The 12,293-nt window shown below is 46.3% G+C and overlaps 1 protein-coding gene across 1 annotated transcript in view; it reads left to right on the top strand.

Annotated features, from left to right (window-relative positions):
* The window catches only part of LOC111153074 (polycystin 1 like 2), a 91,982-nt gene extending 79,745 nt beyond the window's left edge, over window positions 1-12,237 (top strand). Inside the window, 7 exon segments of the mRNA XM_022511870.1 lie at window positions 314-447; window positions 2,034-2,161; window positions 4,838-4,998; window positions 8,482-8,692; window positions 10,201-10,302; window positions 10,837-10,968; window positions 12,127-12,237. Of these exon segments, the coding sequence (XP_022367578.1) occupies window positions 314-447; window positions 2,034-2,161; window positions 4,838-4,998; window positions 8,482-8,692; window positions 10,201-10,302; window positions 10,837-10,968; window positions 12,127-12,237 (979 nt within the window).
* The last annotated feature ends 56 nt before the right edge of the window (window positions 12,238-12,293 follow it).

The following is a 12,293-nucleotide window of genomic DNA, read 5'->3' as shown; positions in this document are numbered from 1 at the left end:
GTTTCCAAAGATCTGGGATGGGGACTGAGAATCTGCATTTTTACTGAGTTTCCAGATGATGCGGATGCTGGCACTATGGGGACCACACTTACAGGACCTTTTCTCTAACGTCCAGGAGACCATGGGTGCCAAGACACTGCACCATTGGTGGGAAACTGATCACTCCCAGGAGGAGCCCCCAGGCCCTATGGCCCAGGGGATGGAGCCGAGCCAGAGGGAGAAATTTCTACAGGAAACCCTGGCCTCCTTCCTGGGCAGAGGGGCAGGGAGCCACTGTAATTGGAGATGTCCCTAAACAGTCCTTTTCCTACAGAATTCTCCAGTACCTCTTTGACAACACCTGGCTGGACAGACTGACCAGAGCTGTTTTTGTGGAGTTCACCGTCTACAATGCCAACGTTAACCTGTTCTGCATCAACACTCTGACCCTGGAGACAAGCACCCTGGGTGGGCAGCCTCACCTGTGACCCCACCTATAGTGTTCTAGAAGACAGACACCCCTCCCTCTGGGCCAGGGCACCTGACCGGGCTGGCCCTTGCTGCCCCAGGGCCAGAGTTCTGGGGCCAGTGTTGTTTGGGAGACTCAGGGATGGGTCTTGGTTCTTCCTGGGCACCCAAAGGTCGGGTTCCAGCATTGCTCCAGCCTTATTACTAGTTGCCTCCACTTCCCTCTGTCCTGTCTCCTAAGATACCCTGAGGGAACGAAGCTGGGAGTCTGAAGAGAGCTCATCGTCTTCAGCTTCCTACTCTGGGGAAGGCAGGGTGGGGGGCTGGCAGTGAAAGGCTGGAGAAGGGGTGACCTGGTAACCGATAATTTCACCTAAAACAACATTTTACAACTTGTACCTCAACCTACAGGACGAGGTACATTTTACATTATTTTCCAATACACTCACATACAAATATACATAAACTGAGACAAAGCTTCAAAAATATTTTCCTTCACTACATGCAGTATACTCTGATATTTTGTGTTCTGTTCCATTTCTTTCTTTCCATTTCCCGCCTTCCACCTCTTTTAAAGCTATCATAATCTATTGAAAACACTGACCCAAAGCTTCCTCAGCTAATAACCGATTTTCCTAAACTTCAACCATCTTTCCTCTAAAAATTAAGCCATTTTTAGTACCAAATTACATTTTTAGTAAAACAAATACATACCTATAGTCTTTAAAATTTCAGAACCGTGTAAAGTGAAAAGTAAAAGGCCTTCAACTTCCATGGTCTCTGGCCACTATGAAGTGCTTATTTCAAATCCTTTTGTTGGGGGGAGTAGTATTTGTATCCTCGTGTTCTCCTACTCTTTTTGCCACCTTTGTGGCTCATAAGGACCAGTTAAACAGCCTGTCCCCAAACACATCTGATTAAATTATGTGATTCTACAATGAGAAATGAGGAATGGGTTTCAGGTCTGGTTGGTTCGAGCAGCCCACTGATATTGGCAAGGACTCGGGTTGTTTGTGTCTCTCCATTCTCACAATCTCAGGGTTGGCTTTGTCTTCAGAGGCAGTAGCTTTATCAGTCAAACTGTTTTGTTTTTTTTTTAAATCATTACAAAATATCATTATAATACTCCCCCAAAAAGACAAGACACATAAATAGATGAAAGATGATTCAAAAGAAGGTTGAATTTCAGGAATACTGGTCAATAGATGAATTGATCTTCAGCAAACTCTCTTTAGGTGAACCAGCTTTAAGTGAACCAGCCTGGAGTAAATGAATGTTCAGTGGGATGGTGTGCTTTGGCTGGAGGTGACTGAGGACACAAATGGCTGATACCAGAGGCAGAGGATAGGGAGTGGCTCTTCCAGCTAAGCTTCCTGCATCCCCTCTAATATGTTCATTGCCTTTGACATCCACCGTGTGCCCAGTCCCTTGGGTCTGTGGGTCTGAAGGATATTTATCTTCTCTTCTGCCCTCGCCAGTCCTTGGAAGGGCCTGAGTTTGCATCATGTCACTGATGCTTTCCAGTCAGAAGTGGTGGCTCTGAGCGGGCAGGTGACTGGGTGAACAGAACACGTTTTGCTTCCCAGGAACCTTCCTTACACATGTGAACCTGCAGAGCCTGCGCCTGTACCCCTTCACTGACGGCTGGCACCCCTTCGTGGTAGCAGCAGAAGCCATCTACCTCCTGTTCCTCCTCTACTACATGGTTGTGCAGGTGAGGGGTAGATGATGGCTCCATTGGATGGAGGCAGCAGCGTGCCTGTCCCCTCTCATGGACCTCCCCCGGAGTGAGGCCTGAAGAAGGGAGAGGGGCGCATTCTGCTAACCTGTTTGCCATGGCACCCTTTTGGTCCTTCTGCAGTCCCGAGGGCTGACCCAGCTCAGAGACCAGCTTTCAGGACCTCTCAGGAACTGAGACTTAGAGGGTGATCCTTCCTGGGTGGGGAAGGGAGAAGAACTGAGACCTTTCAAAAACATCAAAGGTAGCCAGTGGTTCACCTGTGGTCCCTGGGAATTAGGGAAAAAAATCTCCTTTGCTACCTTTAAATACCACCATGTTGCAAAATGAAGGTGCAGATGTTGATAATGACGGAGGTTTGAGGAAGCTGGGAACTCATTCCAAGCTCGGTATATGCCCCTGCCCCACCAAAAATGCAAACCAGACATCTAGAAAGGGCATCCCCATCCCCTGCTCAACAGTCACAACAACCACTTTAAAGTAAGGATGGTACTTTGAGAGTTTACCACGTGAAAGACATTGTGCGAAGAACCTTTAATACCAGGAGAGGGCGCCTGGGTGGCTCAGTGGGTTAAGCCTCTGCCTTTGGTTCAGGTCGTGATCTCAGGGTCCTCAGATGGAGGCCCGCATAGGGCTCTCTGTTCAGCGGGGAACCTGCTTCCCCCCTCTCTCTGCTTACTTGTGATCTCTCTGTGTGTCAAATAAATAAATAAAATCTTAAAAAAAAAATACCAGGAGAAAGGTTCTATTGGCTCCACTTCACAGAGTAGGAAGCTTAAGTCCAGAGACATTAAGGAATTTATTCAAGGCCAAAATTGAATCCAGAGAGCCTGTTCACTGAAATTGACACTCAACACCTCTGTCGCACCTCAGACTTATAAACCTGGATCCCACGGGGCCTCTGGGGATCACCAGTGCAAACCCAACAGGGAACAGTCATCAAATAACCACCTAAGAACATCAAAGGAGGCACATCCAGTCCCCACCCCACCACACCCCCCAGGTCGCTCCTCCCACTCTGGGTTGCCCTCACCCTCTGCCTGCAGGGGCAGCACAACACTTACCTCCAAAGCCCTTAAATCTTTCTCAAAAATGCCACTTAAGCAGTTCTTAAAATCTTACCCTCCTTCAACCCTTTTTAATGGAGGTAAACTTTAGCCTCTTAGCAGCCAAACACAAATCAGTTCTCCTGAAGAGTAGGGAGGGAGAGGGAAATGTAACAGACCATGGCAGATTCTCTTTAGTGGGAGGGAAAAGCAGGAGACTTAGAACTTGCACAACATAATACCTTTGACGTGTGACACCTGATGCGGAAAGATGATTAAAACAAAGTCTCCTACCAATCTAGAAAACCTCTCCACAACGGTAGAAAAAAAACAAAAACTACTTTAACAAAATTACCCATTTTTTAAAAATTTTTTAAAGATTTTTATTTATTTATTTGACAGAGATCACAAGTGGGCAGAGAGGCAGGCAGAGAGAGAGGAGGAAGCAGGCTCCCTGTTGAGCAGAGAGCCCAATGCGGGGCTCGATCCCCGGACCCCAAGATCATCACTTGAGCCGAAGGCAGAGGCTTAACCCACTAAGCCACCCAGGTGCCCCAAAACTACTCATTTTTAATTGTGTAGATAAATATATATAATATAGAAGTTACCACCCCCAACATCTTTAAATGTACAGCTCAGTGACGTTGCGTACATTCACGTTGTCATGCAACCATCACTATCACCCATCTCCAGAATTTTTTTCCTCTTACAGGACTGAAATTGTATCTGTTAAACAATAACTCCTAACTTCTCCCAAGAAAACAACTTTTCTTATTGAATAAGCATGATGCTAAACTGTGATGTGCATCCCAGGCAATCCGATAAGAAATTCCAAAGACAGAAAGGAGTCTCACCTTTGCATACTGCAGAGCAAATGGGATCCATTACATATTCATCCTTAAGACAAATAGTAATGAATCCTCAAGAGGATTCATGGCATCATCTGTCCCACTAGTCCACCCTAAATTCAGCTAGTAATTGGGATGGCCACTTGTGTTTGCTAACTGCCTTTATGGAAAGGAAAAATAAATGTACATGTTCACACTAGGAGGTAATTGTGCAACCTGGAACCAGGTGCCTACCACTTGGTTCCTACCCTCCCAGAGAAACTGCAAATGAAGGGTACTACCTTCCTTCATGTTCACCCTTCAAAAAGAAAGCTCCCAGATCCTTTAGAAAAACATTCCTGAAGCTAGTTTAACTTTCAAGAAGATTTGCATACATCTCAAAGGGACAGAGAAAGATTTCACAATTGTAAGTTTTCTAAAGTAAATGCTCTATGGAAGAGTGGGTGGCTCTTTCCCATTCCCCAGTTTTTTTTTTTTTCCATCAGAGATAATTAAATATTTTTCTTGTTAGATGCTGTTACTCTTATGCGCCCCCAAATTCTACAACCCAAGCTGGTGCTGAAAGCAGATGAGGTCTGTGCACAAGGCTGGGGAGAGGCCCCAGGCACTCTGGGGCTTCTTTATTGAGAAGCCTCTCCAGGATACAGTAGGCCCCTGCTGGAGGGTCATCTTGGGTGTTTTGGAGAGCCATGGTGGAAGGGGTGGGGAGGCACAGTTCTGGCTACAGCATGTGGTAGAACCTCCAGCTCCTCTCCCAGGGCAAGCTCATGAGGAAACAGAGGTGGTGCTATTTCTATAGCAAGTGGAATCTTCTGGAGCTAACCATCATCCTGGCCAGCTGGAGTGCCCTGGCAATGTTTGTGAAGAGGGCCATCCTGGCAGAACGAGACCTCCAGCACTACCGGAACCATGGGGAGGAGTAAGTGGCTCTGCCTTGGGGCCCAACTCCCATATTAGACCTGTTTCCTCCAGCTCTGTGGCCCCAGGGTTGCGGGGGGGGGGGGGCAGCAGGTGGTGGTGTGGCTTTTGAAATCTTTTTGATCCTCAGAGGATCAGGGTCACTCTTGAAAAACATAACTATAGCTACCACTTAGATTCAGGTTTGGGGCCTAACACATCTGTAGTTGAGAAAGCTCTTTAAGACAAAATAGAACAGTATCTTACTTTTGAAAATCTTACCAAAACATAAAACCATGTGACACCCTGTGAAGGTCCCTGCCCAGAAGATGTAGCAGCACACCAGTCTGCCTACATCTGCTACCATTTACAAAGTGTCCACTCTGCTAGGCAAGAGGCACCAGCCCACCAGATGCTCAGAGGAGAACCCACAATGGTACATGTTGTTACTACTTGAAAGTGGGTTTGCCTCTGGGTGGGTGTCAAGCCAAAACACACCACCAAGCCAAAAGAGTAGGAAAAGGGAGAATTTTGCTTGCAACAAGTGAAGGAGAACACCAAGGATCTTTTCCAAAGCACTGTCTCCTCAAACAACAAAACTGGTGAAGTTTTGAGGTAAGGGTGAATGCATATTCAGAAGGGGCTTGCGGGCACAATGGGAAATACACCACAGCATTGGGGCAGAAGTCATCTTAGGGTAATTGAGTCCAGGTCAAAGTCACTCGGGCTGGCAAAGGTCAGCATTATCAATTCCCTGGCTTTAGTTGGTGTGGTATCTGAGTACTCAAGGAGGTTTAGATCCTGCAAAGAGAACTCAAGAATGCACATAAAATCAATCTTGCTTTTGTTTCAGGCTGACTGTCCCTGATATGATCAGACTATCTCCTGGTCTGATAATGGCTGTTTTATTCTTACATCCATTCACAAGATGGCTGGGGGCCTAAAATGACTTCCTATTGTCAAGAAAGCTAGGTCTTTCTGTTTCTGGGGACCCGTTACTCTTTCTGCTTACATTAACACTACTCCATTTTACAAATAAAGAAATTGAAGGGATGCCTGGGTGGCTCAGTCATTTAAGCACCTGCCTTCAGATCAGGTCATGATCCCAGGGTCCTGGGATACAGTCCTGCATCCGGCTCCTTGCTCAGCAGGGAGCCTGCTTCTCCCTCTGTCTGCTGTTCCCTGGATTGTGCTCTGTTTCTCTCTGATAAATAAATAAATAAAATCTTTAAAAAAAAAAGAGAGAGAGAGAGAGAAAGAGAAAGAAATTGAAGCTCAGAGTTAAAAGGTGGCAGAGAAGTAATGTAAACCTAGCTCATGAGAGGGGCTCAGTCAGTAGACCATGCAGTTCTTGATCTTGGGGGGTATAAATTTGAGCCTCATGCTTAGAAAGTAATTTTAAGATTACTTAAAAATAAAATCCTTAAGGAGTACCTGGCTGGTTAAGTCAGTAGAACATGTGACTCTTAATCTCAAGATCATGAGTTTGAGTCCTATGTTGGGTGTAGAGATTTCTTAAAATCTTAAAAGAAAACAAAACAAACAAACAAAAAACCCCAAAACCTAGCTTGTGTGTCTACAGGATCCCAATCCTACTTCAAACCATTTTGTGTCTTGACTCATCCACTGATTTTATTGATATGGAAAACATTTATTTATTGTTGGATGCTGTACTCTGTTATAAAAACACTTTAAAAGCATCATCTTATATACTTTAATCTTCCCAAAACTTCTAAAAGATAGAATTATGAACATCCCCCCACTTTTTTTTTTCAGGTAAGGAGATTGAGGCTCAGAAAGGAGGTTTGTCCAAGGTCACAATTTGGAAATGGAAATGCAGGGCCTGTCATTTGAACTCTGTATTCCTAATTTACACCCTAGGCTGGCTTATTTAGCTCACAAACCTTCACTGAACTCTAAATGGCACAAGAGAGGGTTAGGCATGTTAAAAGAGGCAGGAAAAAGGTGCTGCAGGAGCCAGAGGAGGAATCAACCATCCATACCAGCAGCCCCAGTCTGCTCAAAGGGAAGGAAGATTCTAGAAGGCAGGAGATTAAGTAGAAGAGTAGCTTTCATTCAGTCATGATAAATTTATATTAAATGCTTTTACAAACTTGATATCATATAATTTTGCTCCATAATGATGAAGGATAGTTGGAAGAAAGGCAGGCAGGAACAAAGGCCCCTACCCCCCAACCAAAGAGGAAAACAGCCTTAAAAGCATTTTACACCAGCCTGGAATGAGCCCTCCACCCTTTCCCACTGATGGATGACAAAAACCTGATTGAATGACAAAAGCATGAAGGGTTTATCAGATTAAAACAACACAGCAAGCCCATAAAGACCCTTAGATTTAGAAACTCCCATGGCATGCCCTGAGGTCCCCTCCCTCTTCAGGAGCTTTGTATTATCACTTTACTATTGCTCAGGAAACTTTGCTTTGCTGCCCACCACTCTTTGTCTGGTCTACCTCTTCATTCTTCAAAGTGGTGGCCCAGAACCGCAGGCACCAAAGGAAAAGGAAATCCTGTAACAACAACCTGTTCTCCAACCATGTCACCAGATATAGGTTTACTCCACTTTACATTTTTTTTTCCTTAAGTAGGTTCCATGCTCAGTGTGGAACCCAGCACAGAGCTTGAACACACAACCCTGAGAACAGAGCTGAGCTGAGATCAAGAGTGGGATGCTTAGCTCACTGAGCTGCTCAGGCACCCTTAGTTCTATGTCATGTTAATGATACACCGACATTAAGACTGAATTAAAAGTGCAAATACAGGAAGAAAAGGGAATGAAGGGCAAGGTGAAATCAGACAGGCCTGAATTCCAACTCTCATCCTTCCGCTACTAGTTATGTCACCAGCTCTGTGACCTTGAGCCAATCCTTCATCCTTATCTGTAGAACGGAGACAGTAATACTTACCTCATCCAGTGATCTTGAAGGTCAATTGAGACAATGCAGTTGAGGTTCAACAGGCCTAACTTAGCAAAGAAACTGAATGGTACTTCCATCCTTCCTTCAAATGCAAGGGCCGGGCAGACACACACTCAGAAAGTGTGAGGGAGGACATGGCATCTAAACCATGGACCCCAAACCAGGAGGGGAGGCTCACAGAATGCCCTCACTTCCATCTTCTTGACACTGGGAGGATTCCTCGGATTCCTCCTTTGCTCTTCTTCCATAGCTCTGTAGCCATTAACCAAAAATGCTAGGTAATGGTCCCATGACTACCATTAACATCAACATCCCTATCATAGGCATCATCCTCACCATCATCCCCATCATTATCACCACCATCACTATCGTATTCATATCATAACCATCATCCCACCATCACCATCATCACCAGCTAATCATTACCTAGCTGGGGAAATTGGACCAGTTCTATCTCTCAGACCTATTATGGGAAGTGATGGCCTCTGGGATCATGTTAAATCTAATCCTGCCTCCTGGGCTGAGCTTATCATAGTCTCTGAGACCTAGTCTCCCCTTTCGGTCCCACAGGGGGATCAGTTTTGGTGAGACAGCAGCGGCTGATGCTGCCCTTGGCTACATCATTGCCTTCCTGGTACTGCTGTCCACAGTGAAGCTTTGGCATCTGCTCAGGTTGAACCCCAAAATGAACATGATCACTTCAGCCCTGCGCCGGGCTTGGGGGGACATTTCAGGCTTCATCGTTGTCATCCTTATCATGCTTCTGATTTACTCTATTGCTGTAAGTGGTTCCTTCAATAAAACCTTTAGGGCTGGTCTCCTTGGAAGCAAAGGCTTCTCAGGGGTGGGGGGCTGAGGGTTGGGGTTGAGAAGACTTCGATACCTGAGGGAGATGGTGGAGCTTCTGAGTCCAGGGCTTTTCATCTGGGAGCTCATAAACTGGCCACCCCATAAGAAAAAGGCTAGAGACCTCAGATGGGTAAGAGTGAGGAGGTATAGTCTCTAAGACTGACATGGCTAACTACCTCCAACAAAGAATTCCTTTCTGTATCTAGACCCTGTCTGGATGTGCCAGGTCTCCTGACATCCCAATTGCTCAGACATGCACAGAACATTCCCTCTGTGTTGGGGGATGTGGAGATGACTTGCGCAGAGATGGGGAAGGACAGACACATCTGCAGACTATGTCACTGCTTGATGCCTCACACATGAGGCATGAACTTAATGGTGCCAAAAATCATTTCATTCAGTCCCTTGACAGTGAGAGGTTTTTGGCAATCAAATCTCTTTTGTGAATGAAAAAAATGTTGCACTATCAACTTTTTCATTTTCAGTTAATGTGAGAAACAGAGACCCTCTGCCACATTTTGATCTCCATCTAAATATGCCCCCATCCTCTCCAAGTCCACATTCCCCATAATACCAGGGTCCCCACTCCTCTCTGACCCTTCACCCAATCCTGACCCACTCTCTACCCCAACTCTTCTCCCAGTTCTCGCCTTGGCCCCATCCAGTCTCACATTCCATCATCCCTGACCACCCAGTGGTGTTCTCCACTGCCTCTCTAACCCTCTCCCATTCCTCATCCTTTTTCTGTCCCTATTACCTCAACCCTGACCCCCTAGTCTCTGAGCCTACTCCATCTTCCTCTCACCCTGAGAAATGGGTGAGGTGTGTCGATGCAGTGATGGGGGGTATACGCTAAAAAGCTGGAGTCTGGTTTTATCAAAAATACTCCACCTGACCCTTCAGTTCACATGGATTTATTCAGTCCTCCATCTGCAGTGCAGGAGCTGGGGATACTGCAGTGTCCTCTGGGACCAGAAGTCACCAACTCAGAGCCAAGGGAGCGCTGGGTCTCTCCGACACAGCAGTGGAAATCTTTGGGGGGGAAGGGGAGGAGGAAATAAGGTGTGTGGGAGTGTAAGGCCCAGGCAGAAATCTGGGTTCGGTTTTGTTATGCAACCCAACTCCCCGAGAGCAAAAATGTTGGGGCCTAAAGTAGCCTAGTTTCATCGTGGAGTCTTAGAGCAGCCATCTGAGGGAACATAACCGTGGCCTAATGGGTGATGCCTGAGCCCCAGAAATGCATACTCATCCCTTACAGAACTGGGTATGTACACACATCCATTTGCAGGCCCTTGCAGGAACTGGCAGTAGGGGTACAGCTAGGCCAAGGATATGGCTGACCCAGAACATTGACTTTACTGTCAAACAACAGGCGTTGGGGGTGGAGTGGGGAGGTCACTTGGTTTCTTTCTGTGTTCACGAGGACTCTTTCCATAACAGTCAAACTTAATATTTGGTTGGAAACTCCGTTCCTACAAAACTCTCTTTGATGCAGCAGAAACGATGATCAGCCTTCAGCTAGGAATCTTTAACTATGAGGAGGTAATGGGGTGTGGGGGGTTGGGGGTGGGGGACACAGACATTGCCATTTACACCAAGCCTTTATGAGAAAGAAAAAGCACCCTCAAATGCCTCCTCCTGGGTGGATGTTACCCCTTAAGTCCATGGCCAGGCGAGCACAGGGCAACTTGGGACAAATAAAATTGTTCCCTCTCCTCTAGGCAGATAGTCCCATACTAGGGCCCATAGCTCACTGTGGGGATATCTGCTTATAGGAGAACATCAGGCACTGGCTACTCAGGAGAGGGCTGTGCTGGTTCCTAGAATGTTCCTGGCCCTAGCCAGAAATGGTAGCCATATTTGGAAATGGTGGCAGTAGGGAGTAAGGGGTGCTATCCTTTCTCCTAGCAGCTCTTGAGAAGACTGCCCATTTTCTCAGCTGCCAGGCAGAAGGAGACCTTCCTGGTTCCAGGCCCTGCCTCATCTGGGAACCAGTTTTTCCTTTGAGGTTGCCCCGGGGAAGTGGCCACTAGGTCGCAGGACTCCTGGGGATGAGTCTTGCTTTCTTCCCCACAGGTCCTGGACTATAGCCCAGTGCTTAGCTCTTTCCTGATTGGGTCTTGCATCATTTTCATGACATTTGTGGTGCTGAATTTATTTATCTCTGTCATCCTGGTGGCCTTCAATGAGGAGCAAAAATATGATCAGGTGAGTCCCTTTGGTCTATTCTTCAACAGTCACTGACCTTGAACTAGGAAGAGATCAAGCAGCATTAGACATTATGGGTATTTGAGAGACCATTGTCGCCCAAAGTCCCCGTTTCATGGGAGGGGAAAGAGATCCAGAAGGAGGAAATTACTTCCCTGAGATTACAAGCAAATGAAGGGCAGACTAGAATCGGGTCTCCTGATTCCCAGGGCAGCACTCCGTTCACAACCCCAGTGATTCTCAGCCCTACTTGTACGTTAGAATCACATGGGGGCTTTTGGGACGCCTGCCGCTGCTGCACTGGGACCAATAAACACAGAATCCCTGGATGAGTGAGTCAAACACTGGTATTTTTGAAATCTTCCCATGTGATTTTAAAATACAGCCGAGGCTGAGAATCTGTTAAAAGATGATTAAAGCAGAAAACTTAGGCGATACAAACTTTAACACTTCATGAAGTAGACAGTCTCCATTCAGAGAAGTACAAATCAGGAGGAATGCAGGAAGCTTTTACAGGAGAAATAATAAAGAACAAGGAAGAGAAAAACTAAAAAATATATATATCTGATTGGCTGGGGCCACACAGTCAACCTTGTTTGGGGTGAGACAGAAAAGAAGTATAGAGCCCAGAGGTGGCTTTGTGTTTGGGGACTGGCTGACCTGATATTCTGGGCAGGGGAGCATTTACAGGACACCAAAAGTTCTGTAAGCTTCGGTTTGCTGTCATGGCATGCCAGGCAGAAGCAGCTCCATCTTGGGCCTAGAAATGTATTTCAACCAGTCATATGGTAACTGGTTTAAATTTTGAGAAACCAGCAGACTATTTCCCAAAGTGGCTGCACTGTTTCATGTTCCGAGCAGCAATGCATAAGGGTCTTTGCACATACATTCCTAAGAGCCTCTGTTGGGGGTGATAGAGGGAATTTTATCATTTTCGTCGTAAGGGAAGAAAGAACCTCCTCGGGATACAGGTGGGAACACGCACCCTTGGGATTCGCAGAAGAAGGGGACTCCCAACACAAAGTTGACTAAATACCGAAGTGACTTTTGGCAGTGACCGAACTGGACAATAATACCATGGTTTCTCCTTAGAAAGAAAGAGAAGCCTCCAAAGAGGATGGTTCTATGTACGTCACATGGTTCTTTTTCCCTCTTCAGCTGTTGGAAGAAGGAGAGATTGCTGATTTTTTGCTGATGAAGATACTCGGTTTCCTGGGTATTAAATGTAAAAGAGAGGAGCCTGGAAACAGCAGTGAGCAGCCCAAGTAGCGGTCAGAGGCCTGGCCCCCTCCACCTGCACCAGCTGCACCCGAGGGTTAAGCTCT

The sequence above is a fragment of the Enhydra lutris genome, unplaced genomic scaffold, assembly GCF_002288905.1.
Source record: "Enhydra lutris kenyoni isolate GAN:26980312 unplaced genomic scaffold, ASM228890v2 scaffoldscaffold30, whole genome shotgun sequence".
Taxonomy (NCBI): Eukaryota; Metazoa; Chordata; class Mammalia; order Carnivora; family Mustelidae; genus Enhydra; species Enhydra lutris.
This window is presented reverse-complemented; position numbering and strand designations above follow the sequence as displayed.